The sequence below is a fragment of the Gymnodraco acuticeps genome, unplaced genomic scaffold (genome assembly GCF_902827175.1).
Source record: "Gymnodraco acuticeps unplaced genomic scaffold, fGymAcu1.1, whole genome shotgun sequence".
Lineage (NCBI taxonomy): Eukaryota > Metazoa > Chordata > Actinopteri > Perciformes > Bathydraconidae > Gymnodraco > Gymnodraco acuticeps.
The window spans coordinates 1,332,669-1,350,387 of NW_022991216.1; the positions used below are offsets into that span (position 1 = coordinate 1,332,669).

The 17,719-nt window shown below is 42.3% G+C and overlaps 1 protein-coding gene across 10 annotated transcripts in view; it reads left to right on the forward strand.

The window, feature by feature from the left end:
- Positions 1-17,719, forward strand: part of col5a1 (procollagen, type V, alpha 1) — a 79,172-nt gene that overhangs the window by 14,438 nt on the left and 47,015 nt on the right. For all 10 annotated transcript variants that reach the window (XM_034239032.1, XM_034239031.1, XM_034239034.1 and 7 more), the window contains exons 2-4: positions 3,882-4,049; positions 9,526-9,739; positions 10,339-10,501. In XM_034239032.1, the coding sequence (XP_034094923.1) occupies positions 3,882-4,049; positions 9,526-9,739; positions 10,339-10,501 (545 nt within the window). The remainder of the gene's footprint in view (positions 1-3,881; positions 4,050-9,525; positions 9,740-10,338; positions 10,502-17,719) is intronic.

The window sequence follows — 17,719 nt, forward strand, 5'->3', positions numbered from 1 at the left end:
ACACTCCTCAGCAGGGGTCGTGACACGGTTAGCATCGACTGGATGCTCCTTAGACTCCCCCTGTTTCCACCTCTCCCCGTGGTGCTGAGCTGGCTCTTATTATGATGCCGGTATTGTTAATATGACATGAGCGTTTGATGCTGTTGCCCAAAGGAACTTATTTGAATCCTTTATCATTGATTGTGCGTTTGATCTGTAAAGGAATAACATGTTTGTGGCTTGTTCGAAACATCTAACCGGTGTTTGCCTTCAGCTACTTCTGGTGTTCATTTGTGTGTGGACTGGGTTTGTTCAGAGTGGTTTTATTTCATGTAGTTTCATTCTGTGTAAACCTGCTATTCCTGCACATTTGCAGATAAAAGTTATGCTTCCCTAATATTATTATTAGTATTATACTATTTGTCATTATGTGGTGGCTGAAATGTACATGGTTTAAGAGAAAAACATATTTTACTTTAATTCATTTTGGTTGGGGTTCAGCCATTTAAATTCAAAGCATGACACGCATAGACAAGTTCAAATAATTAAAGTTGATATAATACAAAAGACTTGTTTAATGCGATAAATCCCTTTTTTCAAATTGAAGATTTCTAGACGATTCTTTATGGGGTATTAATGTCCAAATGTGTTAATAGACTTTCAAAACATAATTAAGTTTCTAATTTAAAGTAAATTACTTTAATTTCAGACTTTTTTTAAACACACTTAAGCGTTAATACAGATTTTTTACAGAAAAAGCTTAAAAGTAAGAAGAGAATTATAATCACCCATGATAACTATTGGGTCATGTGGACAGGATGATATAGTAGTACTCTCACTAACTACATGAGAAATATAAGTATATGAGTAAAGATATAAGTGTTTGTAGCTGTCACCAGCAGTCTCCAGCAGCAGGACTTTGTGGTGTCCATTTAAGGAGATGGGAGACTGTGTTGGTAGGAAGAGACTTCATGAGTTAAGAGGAGACTGAGACGGGAGGCTTTGGTTGGCTCTAACAGTCTGAGAATCAAAGACTGATCTTATGTTTCAGTCTTTACCGCTCCAGACCTTTAAACTGTAGCTCGGTTTTAATGTGACATCTTCTACACGATGGTCGCTGTGTTGATTCGTTGAACAATTACGTTTTTTCCATGCCTTATATGGACTGCGTCTGTGCACCCGTCAATGACCAATTAATGAATTTCCTATGGGAATAATGCGCTGTAGGATGTTGGCAGGTCAGAGGGAACTTCTGATGTGTTGAAGCAGACTGTTGTAGATTTTATAGGGACCATTTGTGGCTGTCTGAGAAAAGGGCAAACAAGGCCCTTGTTAAAATGGTATAACATTAAAACGCTGTATGTGCCAGTTTACGAGGCACTTCTCTGACAATATATTAGTGGCTAAGAAACCATAATCCACTCTGTCTGTCTCAATTAAAATTGGTTCTAAATGTATGGAAGCTTTAGCTCGATATTTGATTGTTAAAATCTCTTCATGACATGTGTCTGATACATGCTAAATGTCTGGACTGTGGTCAAGAGAGGAGATTTTGCAGTTTTGTATTTGAAAAGAAATCCCTAAATTCATGAAAAATACAAGACTATAATTTCTAAGACATGTAGTTTACTCCTTACAAAGGATTATTTTTACTCAAGCTTAAAGACATGCAGGCCCTTGAACGCCCCAGTTGCTGGGCGACCAATATGGCATACTCTACAGAGATTTGCATCATGGGCATCACATTTTCATGTAGACGACATTTCTGATTGACATGTCAAGCATTAGTAACAGGACTACATTTCCCATCCCTTGGACAGTCCTCCATATTATTACACTGTTGCTGAGCTCAGAGACGAGCTCATTAAATGAACGTCCTTCATCACCCTGTTGGTGAATGATAGACATTTTCTGTCTGGGGGGGTTTCTGTCTGTCTCTTCATTAGGACTTGATGACAGACAAAGCTGTCTTTTTGTTTGGACCCTCACCTGCCTGTCATCCTGTGGTATGCACTCCCAGGAACATAAATGTAGGGTTTTGCTTTAATGCTGGACTAGGTGGATTTAGAAGCCGATGGGCGTGATGCTTGATTTCATATTATTTTACCCAGAGGAGTGAGCCTCTGCCTGATTTGTCCCCAGAAATATTTCCCATGTGCAGAAAGAGAATTACAGAGCTGTGGATTGGATAATAGACTCCCTCCAAGACAGGAAGTGTGGGCTGGCTGAGCAGAGAGATAGAAAGAGTGAGAAGAGATGAGAACATCCTGATTGGGAAATCACCCAACACATCATTTATCAGACCAAAAAAAACACTTTCTCCTCAAAACGCCTCACACAAACGGTGTATAGTGTGTGTATAAACTGATATAAACTGTTGTTAAGTGTGTTTGTATTAGAACTGAGTCATTTCGATTTTTTCTATGCGACGATGTCTAGCAAACAAAGCTTTTTTATTTAGTCCCAAAATACGATTTGGAGGCTGGGACATCTCTGCAGAAATACCATACATTATGCACAATGATATTTTGACATTAAGCTTTTAGAAAATTGCGATAGACTACACCATATTACCATTTGTTGAGTAATGTTGAAACAATTTACTCCATGGCTAATGTCAATGCAAACTAAAGAGATTTGTGTTTTGTATATGAAATGATTTGGATCATTTTGACTAACTCTCGGTCTTGGTCTGGACTCAGTGGACTTCTTTTACTTGGGTATTTGTCTTGTTGATGATTAAATAATCTAAGCAACATGCAATCAGACTCCAACTGTGGAGGAAGTCTTTTCTCCAGCATCACTGTACAGCTGTGGGGGAACACGTGCAGCCTGAGAGCTCTTAAATGGAGACTCTGTTAAAGAATGTCCAGTTTTTTTTTAATTGATCTGCGCTGCACGTGATGTGTAATGACATCCAGCTGGAGGTTGTTGCAGGGTAAGGCAGAATGTACAAACCCTCTGCCTATTCGCCTTTGCACTTTTTCCCAGCATCCCTTTCACTCTCAGATGGATGGGGCTATTGAACGTTTTTTTTCTCTCTTCTGAACGGTGTGTGTGGTCTTTGTAGCCTGACACTGGGACTTCTGTACCTGTGTGTGTGTCCTTTTGACTTGCTACGGGGTTGCCTTTGGCCATCCAGCAGAATTCCACAGCCTACTTCCCTTTGTTTTTTACTCTAAACTTACGTGCCATAAAATCCTGCTGTTGTGTCTGCTTCCTCACTTTAGTGTTTGCCCTCCTTTATAGACCCCTGACAGTCCCCTATGTCAACGTCCCTATAGAACCGACCCAGGGTCCTTTTCTGCACAGCTCTCTGGGACAAGGCTCGATGCTACAGTCTGTTATGTGAAGCTTGTTGTGTGCGCGTCTGGCTGCAGAAACAGCTGTTTGTCCTGGGTAGTTTTGGCATGCGCGGGTGCGGTCCTAGGGTCAAACCCCATTTCACATTGTTCTGACCCAGTGTAGTCCTGTGGTGGCCCGGTCTCAGTCGGGACGCCCGGCCTGAAAGTGTGCTAATTGCACGCTTGTGGCCAAAGGGAGGCAGCGGTGGATTTAGCCATGGATGAAAGATGGGTTTTGCTGCCGCTGCAACCCGTGATCATGGCGACCTAGAAATGGGCACATCTCTGTTTAGTGTCTAAATGGATAACTCAAATCTTTCTGGACCACAAAAGTGAGCTCTCCTGCTGAGTGAGCATTCTTATGAGTCAGCAAAAGTCCAAAAATAGAGGAAATTATCATTATCAAGGCTTGTTTGATAAACAAAGCTGTCTAACTATATTTGTGTACAACATTATTTTCTATATGGACCGAATATCTAGCAATGTGTGCTATGGAATGTGTTATGATAACCCAATGGCAAATCTAAGAACCTTTTTGTCTCTTTCCCCTCTTTGCAGTGGAACCCGCAGACCTCTTGAAGATTTTAGATTTTCACAGTTTACCCGAGGGTGTTCTAAAAACAACGGGTCTCTGCTCACATCGGAGGTCAACACAAGGACCCGATGTCGCCTACAGAGTCTCCAAAGACGCCCAGCTGAGCGCCCCCACCCAACAGCTGTATCCAGGTAAGTGTCCGACACAAATCAAAGAATGAATACGACTAATATATCGTTCTGTTTCTAAAAGCATTTATTTTTCAATCCAACCATCTCAAATCATTGTTGTACTACTTCTCCAATCATCACTGGTGAACCTTCCTTTATGGAAAGGCTAGGTTTGCTTTTACATTTTTTACTCCGCTGTCAACATGCTTTTTTCAAAACTGTATCTTTTACTGGAAACCATCTGGACAATTCTGGTAAATAACGTAATCCAGTTGCTTTGTCACACACATTCAAATGTGAACATAATTTAGGGATGGATAAAGATAATGCGCTATAATTCCCCCCTTGAAAATGTGCACTAGATGCAGGAGAAATCCAGCCCTGTAATATTCGGTGCTGTAGGAGGAGCTGATGGAAAAGCAGTGAAAAGAGGGGTGGTAGAGGGGAGGGAAGTCTAGGGTTCCACTTTTGCCTCGTTCTATTGTGCTGACGTGGCTCTGGGTTTCTGCTTTATGGAGCAGCAGAAGAACGTTCCTCTCTCTCCTCCCTCTTTTGCTCCTCTCCCTCCTCTCTTTATTTTCCCTCAGCGCCTTCATGTTTCCCTCTATCATTTCTCCTCACACTGTTTTTCTCCCTTTTGTCTGATGAGGCTCCATTTTCTGTTTGCTTTTCTTTCAATTCAAAACCATAATTCCCCAACCCCAGACAACCAACTTCTGAAATGATTGGTTGTCCAGCAGCATAAAGAAATCAAATAAAGGAGCAGTGATGTGGTCTTGATGCAGAAAAGAGGAGGAAATAATAACCTTCCTGTGAGCTAATCTCCCACAAAGTCTGTGGGGATGCTGCGTTGGCCTCAGAGGAACTTTGATCCGTGCCATGGCTCTTCTTTATGGCTTAAAATAGAGCCACGGAGCTCATGTGGCCTGCGTGTCCTATCATGCTCTCCAATCAAACACATACTGTTCACTTTGAAGCGTGGAACAGCAGAGCCCATATTGAGTCTCTGTTTAGATACACACGCTGTAATTACACTCATGCTACTCTGGATCATCTGAAATAACAGTCTGCAGAAAACAAAGCTAAGATGAGGAGTTCAGCAGGCACCAAAAAGTCTTGAGTGCAAACAGAATAACGGCGAAACAATCTACTTGTAATATCCCTCCATCGCCTCAACATTAAGAAAATGCACGGCTAATATGTTCCAGAGGGCAGCAAAACTTGTGAGATCATTTTATCCATCTGTTTTTCCCTCTTAACTTTGCACTGAGTTATGACTTTGGCCCGGAGCCTGGAGGTATAATTCGCCTAAATGATCATCCCAGCACCCTGCCTCCTAAAGGTTAGACAAATGCCACATATAGAAAACAAAGGAATGCAAACGTGCTTGTTTCGTTATGGCTATAATGTCGGTAATAAAAGCCACTGCAGCTCTGATTTGAGAACACACAGGCCCGTGACCCCCGTAACCACAGACGGTCTGTGATGATGTGCTGGAAAAGAGCAAGTGCAGACATGCAATCATTAGGCAAGCATGTGGAAGGGATGATTCATTTCAAACTACTGAGGCACTGAACACAGAGGAGTCCTTTCTTACATTTACGATGTGAAGGAGAAGTGAGGAAATGAAGCCGTCTGCCCTCACTAACTTCATAACACTCACTTCCCACGTCTCAATAGACGGTTCTCTTCTAGAAAAGCCCACTGTATATATATCTATGATAAATCACAAGTACTTTACCATAAACAAAATCTATTCTAGCTTTGAAAATTCAAGCAGGAACGTTTTTATTCATGTCATAATTAGTACATACAGATAAGTGGTTGTATGCAGTGGTTTTTATATTTTCCCTGAATGGGGTTTGGCATTCAGACTTGTGGTTTGGACTGCTGTGGTTGGATGGCAGCGGACCCTCAGTGAGGGCACTCTGCTGCCGCCTATGAGGTTCAAATGGCTTGGCACACGCTGTAAAAGCAATATTGGTGCCTGTATTTGATATCGTAGAAACTCATTGAAAACCTGGCCTAAATTTGGCTTTCTATTTAAGAGATGTTGCACAAAACCCAGAAAAATGACATGCATATAATTAGAAATTCAGTTTTTAATTACAGAAGACACAATTATAAGAATATGTTTACAATGATGGGATTCTGAATGACATTTAGATGGGGAAGATGCATGATAAAGAAAATGTTGCCTAAGCGAGATAACCAATCAATGTTTTAGTTATTGTAGCAAATGCACATCCCAGTAGTTTGCTTTGGATAATACTGTAGTATTATGCACTCGTAAAAAAAAAAGGTAATGACGTCATCAAACATGTTGAGCTTCATTCGATAACCTCAATAGAACGAAGATGTTGAGTTTACCTTTAGGTATTTTGGCCTTAAACTTGAGCGCTACCTTTCAACCACCCACGTTATGCAGGTCCCACACATCCATCTTCCTCTCTCTTTGTCCTCGTTTCTCCCTTTTTTCGCACGCAAACAGGTCCACTTGTTGTCTCTGCAGCAATGTGCAATCCCACTGGAATGCTGCGTCTCCATACAGAAGGAGAGATTTGGACACAGCGATGACTGAATGACCAATTACAGGACACACAACTTTCTACCCCATTTACCTGCCTGTATGCACACTGACAGATGGGGGAGGGGATCAGCTGTAGTGCTGCCCCTCCCTGACGTTGCAGGCGTTTTTAGAGATGATGTCAAGTTTGATAAATGAAGAAGAATCATTTAGATGTCAGAGGCCTCCAGTGTGAAATCAGGAAACCACTCCCTTTGTCTCATTTAACCTGTACAAATCTAACTCTCCATCAATGCTTAAGCTTGAGTTCTTCCTCCAAAAAAAGTCCAACGGAAATAGAAGCTAGCCGTATCAGAATTTAGACACTTTATCAAAATAAAACACAACTTTAATTGGTTACTTAATCTGGAGGAAATTGCGGGGTCATGCCTGATCGGCGGGTCGAGATGTCTGGGCTTGTGTTCTTTCCCAGGCCTTTTTAGTCCGACACTGATGATGATGATGATGATGATGATGATGATGATGATGATGATGATGATGATGATGATGATGGTGCTGCCAGGGTAAACTCTCAGGACTTCTGGCTCCACAGCCTCTCCACTAACACATACACACACTCAATGAGGAATGAAGTATCTCTCATCTGGCAGCCTGGTTGAGAGACACATTCCAGAGAAACCCGAGCTTTTTCTAACCCCCCCCCCAGCCCACTTTTCCATGAGGTCCTGAGGAGAGAGTAAAGAGGAAGGGTCACAGACACTAGACAGGATTATCTCTCTCTTCTCAACCTCTTTTTTTTTTAAAAACCCCCTTCTTTAAGCCTCCTCTTCTCAGGTGGAGGTTCTTTTAGGGAATGTCAGTCTTCCTGTGATGGCAGGGATGCCAGGACATCAATCCACAAATGAGAAACCCTGCTGTGTAAATACAACTTTAATTCAATTCACAGACAATGATGTTTACCAAAACAAATCAAAACAGCCGAAACATAATTCCATGTATCCGCCTGGGTCATTGGATACAGCATTTGATGTTTTCTTCCTTGGCCCAGACGGGCAAACAAACCAGAACAAAACAAGAGATAAACAAACTGAGTGGGAAACATGTCATCTTTGACGGATACAATAAAGTCGTGTCTCCCAATTAGTCGTTCTTCTGTCATTCCTCCCTCGACTCCCTCTATCCCATGGTGTCCCTTTCGGCCCCAGCTGACCCTTGACCTCCACAAACAGCCTGTCCTGAGCCAGCGCTGAGTCATTGCCTCCGACAGACATTTGCTCATGCAACAGGAAATAAGCGACAAACTAGTTTCTTTATTCCCCACTGTCCTTTTTCTGCATTTCAAATTAAGAATATTCTGCCTTTTTATGACTTCGGGCATCCGTCTTCACACTCCTCCATCACCGTTTTTGAAGGGTTATACGTCTCTGATCTTCTTTTTATTGTGGTCTCCCTCCCTTGATGTCTGCTTTACAGCATCCTGTCGAAGCATCTGTCAATTAAAGCAATCTTTCTCATATGATGCCAAGCTGAATTCCAAAGGGAGTACACTACCAAGGCATGTGCATGATGTGGTTTGATGCCTGACATTAACGAAGGAATCCTAACAAAAAAGGCAGGAAGACAAGGCAGTGTAATGGAAATGGTGGTATTAGAGACCGGAAGGCAAGCAGACAGATGCTGACTGAGTCAAAGACAATGAGAACTGAAAGACGAAAGTGAGCAGATGATGGAGCCAAAATGAATTTCCTTTTCCACACTTCACATTTCCACCATTGCATTCTCGCTGAAATGTATTTTTCTCCTCATCCTCTGACTGGCTAGTTATTCTAATTCAACATTTTCCAGTCTGTCTCCTATTATTCTGTAGATGGCGACAGGGTAAGGGGGTTTGATGGCTGCATGAGGTGCTACAAAACCACCAAAGCCACAAAACCCAGCCTCTCTTTTCCGGCCGCCTGGAAATCTCTGCTCTGCACGGCTAAGATCTGCGACTGGAATCACAGTGGTTTCTTTGGATTTGTTCAATATAATCCAGACAGTTGGTTTCTCTTAACAAAAGTGGAGTTAAAAGCCAGATTGCCTCAGTTTTTTTTCCAAACTTAAAGATCAGAAAGCTCTGTTTGCTTCAAGTGAATGTATGTCCTAAACACTAGCGAGCAACAGTCTCCTCGAGTGGTTGGAAAAGACCGCCCTCTTTCTGGGGCGATGAGAACACCCCACTAAGGGAATCTGTCTGGCAGATGTGCCCAACACATTAGCAAAATGGAGGAAATGGCTGAGGCTGTGCAGGGGAGACATGCAGATGGACGAAAACATGTCCTTCTCATGTGTCTTTCTGCAACTTGTATGCGTTTCATTACCAAATTACCATTGGTATTCCCATTCCCATACATTTGTGCCTAAATCGCTTTTTCCTGTACATTTTGTACTACTTTTTACTCATCTCCCCACCTTTGCTGAAGCCCCTCAGTATCTGTTAGATCGATCAGCTGTAGGAGAAGAGCGAGGCGGGAGGAGGGGTTTGAAGGATAGTTCGACCGTCTCCCAGGATCACATGCTTTTGTCATTATGCTTCTCATCCTGTGCTGGAAAGGCTCCACTCCTTCTCTTCTGCGTCTAACTTTTGTTTTTCTATCCTCTGACCAGCCTGTAGCCTGCCAGCCATCCAGTTCAGATTAATCCTGTTTTTTGGACGCTCCACAAATCGCTTGTGTTCCCTTACAGTGCTCAAAGCACATCTTCCAGATTTTTCCAATCTAAATCATCTGCTTTTTGTAATTGGGAGTAACACTAATACATTTCATACTCCCTTTTGACAACGATGAGCACAATCTGTCTCTTAAAATTACAATAGGGTTACAACAACCTGAACACAACCGTAGTATTCCATTCGACCTATGATGATGAATAGTTACTGCTACTTATAACTCTCCAAAACCTTTCTTTCCACCCCGCCGTCCCTCCTGCCAGGTGATGTGTTCCCGGAGGACTTTTCCATCTTGGCCACAGTGAAGCCTAAGAAGGGCAGCCAGTCCTTCCTGCTGTCTGTGTACAATGAGCAGGGCATCCAGCAGCTCGGGTTGGAGGTGGGCCGTTCTCCGGTGTTCCTGTACGAGGACCACACAGGCAAACCCAGCCCTGAGGACTACCCCCTCTTCAGAGGAGTCAACCTGGCTGACGGAAAGTAGGTGCACTCGTCTCCGACTTGACGAACATCAAACACAGTACTCTTTTATATTCATATTAAACCCAGCATTTTGTATTTTCTCCAAACAAAGTTCATGTGGATTTGTTAGACTTTGGTTAGGATTGTAAGCAGCACCTGGCCTTATTTCCCCTTTTATACGGATTTGTAAAATGCAATATTGTCAGTGTTTACTTGGAAAATAGTACATTTATCACCCTATACTTAATATGGATTGCATTGCCTTCAAATCTTCTCCTTGAAGGCCCAGTGTAGAATTAGTTTCGCCTATAAAACGGGATTAAAAAGGGAAACTGTAAATCCCATCCCAAAACGATTTTCAGGAGCTCAGGGTGCCTGAGAGAAGCCGAGCATCCTTCATTTGAACAAACCCCCCACAATACACCATACAAAGCCAGCAGAAAATCTGCAGAGCTCCCTTTAGCAAAGGGAAATGAGATTCAATTGCACTTCAGAAAACAGAAGGGATATATTTGAATTTGAACAAGAGGCCCAACACAAAAGGGACTCTTGACAGTGTGTGAGTGGGCAGTATGTAACCCAGTAAGTGTGTGAATGAACTTCACTTTCCTTTTCAGATGGCATCGAGTGGCCATCAGTGTGCACAAGCAGACCATCACCCTCATTCTGGACTGTAAAAAGAAGACCACCCAGAAGCTACTCCGAAGCCCCCACCCCATCATCGATACCAAGGGAATTGTAGTTTTTGGAACTAGAATACTTGATGAAGAAGTCTTCGAGGTAGGCATTATACTTTAACTCCAAATCTACATGGTTTTCATTGTTTAACTTTATAACTTATTCTATGATTGCACCATTAAGAACTTTTTGTAACATGAGTACGTTTTATTCGTACCAGATGCACACTAGTTACCACTCAACTGTGTCCATTTGGTACGTGTGTGTGTGTGTGTGTGTGTGTGTGATGATTGAATTGAATTAAGACTATGAGAAGTGATGCAATGTTTCACCTCGCTATCGGCTATTTTCAAAGGCTGTACTTAACAAGTCCATTCTCGACGATTCTCTGGCCAACTTCATTTGATTTAAAGTCGTTAAGAGAATGAGATAAAGCAAATGATGCTTTATTCTAACTCCAGTACCAACACATGTGGCTGTGGTGCAAATGATGGTCATCCCAAATCCACGTTATGCGTCTCATGGCGCACAGAAAGGGGGTTGTGGTAGTGTCCACATCCTCATCCCCCAAACTCTGCCTCCCACCCATTCACATGCACACAATCGTAAATCATATTTAATTTAAGGTGCAACATATTCCACATTTTCCACACAAAAACAAAATGTCCCTTAATCATGTTTTGTTTCCAACTGTGCTGCATTTGTGTGCACTGTGCATCTGTTGTTGAAGACGTTTTGAGTTATTTTGGCAACAAAGCACTTTAAGTCAAACATTTTAATTTCTGTTTGTGGTTTTCTGTCTGATTTTATTTCCCACTGAATTCCCTGCAACATTTTTTGTTTACAGAGGATTAAGCCAGCGATGACAGGATTTCATTATCAGAATAAGGGCTTTCCTTCTTCTTTTCCCCTCTCTTTATGTGTGCTTTGTGGCTGGAGAAGTAAGAAAAATGTTAATCTGACAGGAAGCGTTCAGGGAGTATAATACTCAGAGATAACTTATGTGCATCTCAACATGAAAAACGTAGTGCGAGAAAGAGTTAGTTTGCATAGCTTTCGTTTGGATATTTATGGCTTTCTAACATGACCCCATATGAAGGACACACACACACACACACACACACACACACACACACACACACCACACACACACACACACACACACACACACACACACACACACACACACACACACACACACACACACACACACACACACACACACACCACAACACACACAGAGAGGCACAAGGAATAGTATTGTCTTTGTCCCGTCAGTGTTGTGCTTGTTTAAAGGGGGATTAGTCTGTGAGGCTGAGGCCCTCAATAATAATTAGTAACAGAGGCTGACTGATGTGACTGATGCTGAGCCAGCTGACCTTTAACCTCCCTGCTGCACTGCGAAAACGAACAAAAAGCATGAAATATGACATCACCACCCCCAAAATCCCTAAAGTTGGTCCGCCAAGCCATAGGGGCGATTGATATATGACTGGATATAAAACTAAAACTTCACTTTGTGTTCTCTCTCAAAACTATTAATCATAGCCCTGCAAACAAAGCCAGATTGAACAAAATGACGGCATATACTGTACTGTATGTGTTTCCTTTCAGAACAGTGTTAGATGTGGTTCATGAGTGAAGCAAGGAACTCTTTTATAATGCATGGATTATGTTGGCATTCTATGGAAGATGTTGACTCTTTAATGAGATGTGTTGCATTTATCCGGAAATCCTGCCGTGATTTCATTTCTGACAGCCATCAGAACTGTGGTAACAGTCCAATAGTTACCGTGGGAACAGACATATATTTAGTGTGAGATGTTAAAAGCCCTCCTTCTGTGTGTCTGCCAGTTGGGAGACAGGACAGGCTCCAGTGCGTGCTGAAAATGGAAAATATGCCACATAGTTTCCAAATTATGCTCAGGCTCCCTTCCTCCTCTTACTCCCTTCTCCCCTCTGTAGTTGAGTCAGATCCCATGTTGACTTTTGCCAGACTCAGTTACCACCAATAAGGGGAGAGCATGAAAACACACTAAACAAAACATATAGAAATTCTCCAGGACGCCAATTAATTTAGCTGACTCAAGAGACTACAATCTCACATAATGAAAAAGGGGAAAAAACACTCTTGGATAGTACATTTTGATATGATTTCTCACACGTTTCCCTTTTTGAGTGATAAAAGTAACCATGCACAAGAAGTAAGAAAGAAATATCCCTAAAAAAAAGTAAAGGATTTAAAAGAAAAGAAAGAAGGAGGGACACTTAATCTGATATATCAAATGTAAATAGTGTGTTTTTCCGTCTTAAGTTCCTTACAGGAGTCTGGGCCTTCTCTGTACATACAGCAGTCAGGAGGCATGTAGTACTTACTGTGTGCTGAGGTGGTTTGTGGTTTGGTTCCTGCCATGGTTATTGTGGCCACAGAGAAAGCGTCTACCCGCTATAAGTACCATAATGTAATTTTTTTCTCTGTAGCTTGAATAAGAGTACTGTAGCGTGTGCCAGTAAAGACTATGAAGATAATTAAGGTGATGATTATATAAGACGACAGGTATTTTACCTGGTAAAACGCTCATCTGTTGCAAATCAAATAGTCATTACATCTTCATAATGACTGTAATGCGCATGTTAAAATCAGTCATTAAGAACCGGTATCTTTATTAAAGTTCAGCTAATGTATTTTGTGCTCTTGATGACTGTAGGGTGGATGTTGAAAGCTTGTGTGTATTTCCAGTGTATTTTCATGGCTGTTCAGAGTTTATGGTGTGCATTACACAGTCCATCTGCAGAATGTGTCCCATGATATCTGTGTTGCTTCCCCCCGAGTGTGCCAAGAGAAATCTGAGATAATTTACTGCCAATCCCTCGGTTCTAAGTAGCATTCAGTGAAATAAATGACTGTGACTGGTTTGAGGGAACACAAACGGGGGCAGATGGAGCACTTGGCCTCACTCGGGGGGGACCACAGGGGACCTGGAGTGAATCGAGGTTGCCGAGGTGGAGCTGTGCAAACACAGCACTTCTTGTCCGGCCTCCATTGTTGCAACCAGAGCAGAGCTAAAGTATCTGAGTCCAGTATGAATGTGGGCAGGGCTGGGAAATATGGTAATAATCACGATAATTCTGTCAAATACGATATTGTAATGGTTTCCAGTGATGCTTTTCACAAGTGTTTGATAAATAATCAGCAGTAATATGGCAGCTGGAACAGTCAGATTGCGCTTCTATTGGCTAGCGCTCCAACACATTGTACTTGATAGGCTAAGGGGCGTGACATCTCTGAGCTGTTGACCAATCACAACAGAGCCGGCCAGCTAACCAATCAGAGCAGACTGGGCTCTGGTTTCAGACAGAGGGTGAAAAGAGGTGCTGCAGCACAGGCAGTACGAGACAAATAAAGAGCTTTTTGAACATTAAAGCCTGGAGACATGTCCCAGTAGAGACACCACATACTGATATGAACCTGAAAATGAGCAGAATTTGTCCTCATTAAAAACTGAAAAAAACACTAATGTAGTTTTACCCTATATATCCAAATACTGATTTATTATCAATATATTGCCCAACCCTTAATGTGCGGTCATATAGTGTAGTTTTTGTCAGAGAATTTGGCAAATGATAGAGTTTGGATCAGAGAGGATGAGAAGAACATGATGTTCAGGACAGGGTGAATGTGGAGGAGCGGGGAAGCTGGAGCAGCAGGTTCCGGAAGGGGAGCCAAACGTTTTGGGTCATACTCTGGAAAGAATGAGGAGCTCTCTCCACACTGATGTCAGTGTTGGAACAGAAACCGTACCGCATGACATCACCTAGAGGTTTCCTTGGTATCCGCTGATAGGCTGATGGTCTGAACAAGGGGGGGAGGTAAGGGTGGGGGTGGGTGCATGTATGTTGGTTTGGTCGTGGTCATTCGGGGAGGATAGTTAGGAAAGTATGATGCGTTTCAGAAAGCATGGATGGAAGATGGAATGAGTGGGGGTGTTCAAGGCTGTATGATAAGAGTAATGGCTGAGGGGCCTTTAACAGGGCTGCGATGAAGCGAGTTGTGTGGCTCCCATAATGCAACCTGAGCCAGGAAAAAGTAGTAAACATGCGCTAGATGCTCGTTAAGAGTTTAATACTGTGATGGCATGATGAGTTTTACACATCCTGTTTCCTCGTCTTCACCTCAGGACTTTAGTTCCTATGTTCCTGCCGTTCACTCAGCGTCTCTTATTTACAGTTTACATGTTTCAGTCGTGTAAGGTTTACATGTTTTCAACTGGAGATGCTCTCTTGATTCACATCTTGACTGTTTGTAAGGAAGTTAACAGCACTTTCCATATTTCCAGAAGATTTTACAAATTCAGAAACCCATTTGAGCCCATTTTGGCCCAGTTCTGAGGTCGTGGTTAAATCGGTTTTATTGATGTTTCAAGGTCTTGAATAGGCATCTGTTTTATTTTATTTTTTAGCTACACTTAATAGCTTTACTAACGTTTTAAAATCAGTGAACAAATGTGCCTGGCCTCCTTCATGTTAGGGATACGGTTAGGGTTAGCAACAGTAACTATTGAATCGTTAAAAGATGGGTTATGTTTCTCTCATACAGCTCCTTAAGAGGAGACCTGGATATTTGATGCCATGCTTTGGTCTCATTATAAAATAAAGGGGTATTTAGGACCTGTTACCATGAAGCACTAACAATTATCTCGGTACATTATATCTGATCCCAAGCAGACAGTCCTGACAAGCATTTTTTAGGGTTAGGGTTAACATTACAATCTTGATGTTGGTCGTATTTACTGCAGAACTGTTAGTTTTACTTAGGCATGCCTAATAAACCTGCAAGTTTATTTTGCCGCAGTTTTAAGTGCAAATGTGTATGTTTTTTCTGTCAAACTGCAGTTTCCCCACAGTCAGTCAGTGGAGAATCTGCGAACTTCAGTCTTTCCAAGCTCGGTCTAGACCAGGCCCCCCGAAAAAAAAAAGTCGGGCCCCCCCCAACACAAATAGTCACGTAATGGGCCAAGTTAACATTTATTAAAAATACATCAATATGAACGTGAGCATTCCTTTCAAAAAAATAAATAAAGTGATAATAAAACAATGCTCCATAAGTCTGTGTGCTCAAACACATAAATACATAATACAATTGTGCAATCCCTTTGCTAGAACAATAAGTTATAATGCTTTGCCACTTTGCAATCTGTGCAAAAAAATGAAAAGAAAGAAAATGCTGATATTTGGCAAAAAAGTGTTTACAACAGATTTACTTTTTCTTTATGGATATTTTACAAATCACTTACTGTCATATAGTATTTCAAACCTGTTTTTCATTTATTCTCTTATTTTTTGATAACTATAATGATCATATAAATGTGTGCCTCCGAAATAATTATTTACTTTAATCGTGACCAAAAAGTTTGAGACCCACTGAGTTAACTTAGACTAAAGTTAACTATCTAAACACTCAGAGAGTCCTTTAGTTCCCTGAGCTTCTCAGTCTGACAGGAGAGGACTCTCCTCCACTTTGTTGTTGAAAAAGCTCCTCATATCAGTTAGCGTAGCTCGCTAGCACCAGAAGCTAACAACAACGATCTCCGGTACCGGTGCGCTCTCTCTCTCTCTCTCACGCTCGTGCACGCACACAAAATGGCTCGTTCCACACACACACACACAGAGCCGAGCTTGAATGAAAAACAGAGACCCAGACGTAATTGTACTGTGTCATATTATTTTCGAATCAATTTTTCAAATTATATGATTTTTCCTCCTGGTCTCTTGCGCCCCCCCTGTCATGCCCCTGTGCCCCCCACTTTGAGAAACACTGGTCTAGACACACAGTAATCCAGATGTTGGGATCTAGATGATAATGGATGAATGCAGATTTCAGTCTGTATGGCATATTGTAATGCAGTGTTCATGTTCATTGCTTCAGTTACATTTGTCTGCATTATCTTGTCCAGGGTATATGTCATGCTTGACTGTGAGAAAACACTGCCTCTATACATTTCAGACAGGAATTGGACTTAGACTTCAGTCACCCTAGGGAAGATGAAGTTTCCACCACGGATAATTAAGAGAATTTCCCTAACTCATGTCAGATGTTTGTCTTTCGCCCCATATTCCCTCTTGTTCCTTTACTGTGTCAGCAAGCCCCTAAGTGTGCCCTCAGCACTTTTTATGTAGATTTCAGCAAATGGCCAAGCCAAACACTCCGAACCTACGTCTGTTAGATGAGGCGAGCCCGCTCTGGTTACCACCACCCCAAATGAAGGGGAAATGTGAATATGGCTGCCCAAAGTCCTCGGAGACGCGGACTTAAGATGTAATACAGGAGGGAGTGTGATGGGGGATGGGACACTGGGATTTAAATGATGGAGAGGCCTCCAAAAAAACAGGATAGATCATAGAATAGGTGCAGGTGTGGTTAAGGTTAAGGGATGGCAGACGGGCTGTTTCTCTTGGCAGCTGCTCTGAGCGTTGGGATTTAGCTTCAGTCTGGAGGGGAAAGTGTATGCGGGTGAGAATGTGCTTGATGTCTGGTAAAGGTTTGATTCTGTAAATGTGTTGGAGTGGGATTTCTCTGCAGGCATAATATTATATGTGTTTTTACTTACATAGAAAAGGTGTTTCTTCTTTGTTTATGTGTCCATGTGCGTTTCTGTGTGTCCGTGCTGATTTATAGCCTCAGAGCGGCGGGCTGACCTCCTCGATGTGTTGTTTGGTTTCTGTGGTCAAGTTGGAGTTTGCCCAGGCGCTGGGACTGCGAGAGCTGGCTGGCAGAGGGACCGCTGCCTGGCTCAGAGCTCAGGGGTGACTGTGTAAATATGTTGTGAAAGTAGCTCGCCTTAAAACGCAGCCAGAGCTCGGACCTCCCAGAGTCTTATCCTGCTTTGTGGAGCATTCCTACCCACTTCTTTCCTCTGCTGACATATGATCCAGAAACTAAACTTGAGTTTTTCTCCTTTTAAGCTGTTGTCTTCGCCTTGTGAGGGGCGTAAAAGGTCAACAGAGCCATTATCAGGTGTCCCTCTGGGGGTATGAAGCATTTTTAGGGGCATTGATTTGTGCTGTTTAGTTTATGCTATGCTACTCTGTGCCAAGAAAGTGTGACCCCAAAAAGGATCAGCAGGGGGTCTCCTGACATCACCTAAAAACTTCCCTCTCATCAAAAAGGCCTTTGTTAAGTTCCTTTCACCTCATGTTTAAACTATGTGTGTGTGTATAAGAAAGAGGCAAGCAGTTCATTTTAATACGTTTTAGCAGCTTGTACACGCACCATTCATCCATCTTGTGGGGATTTTGAAACTGCATTAATATTGCTTTTCG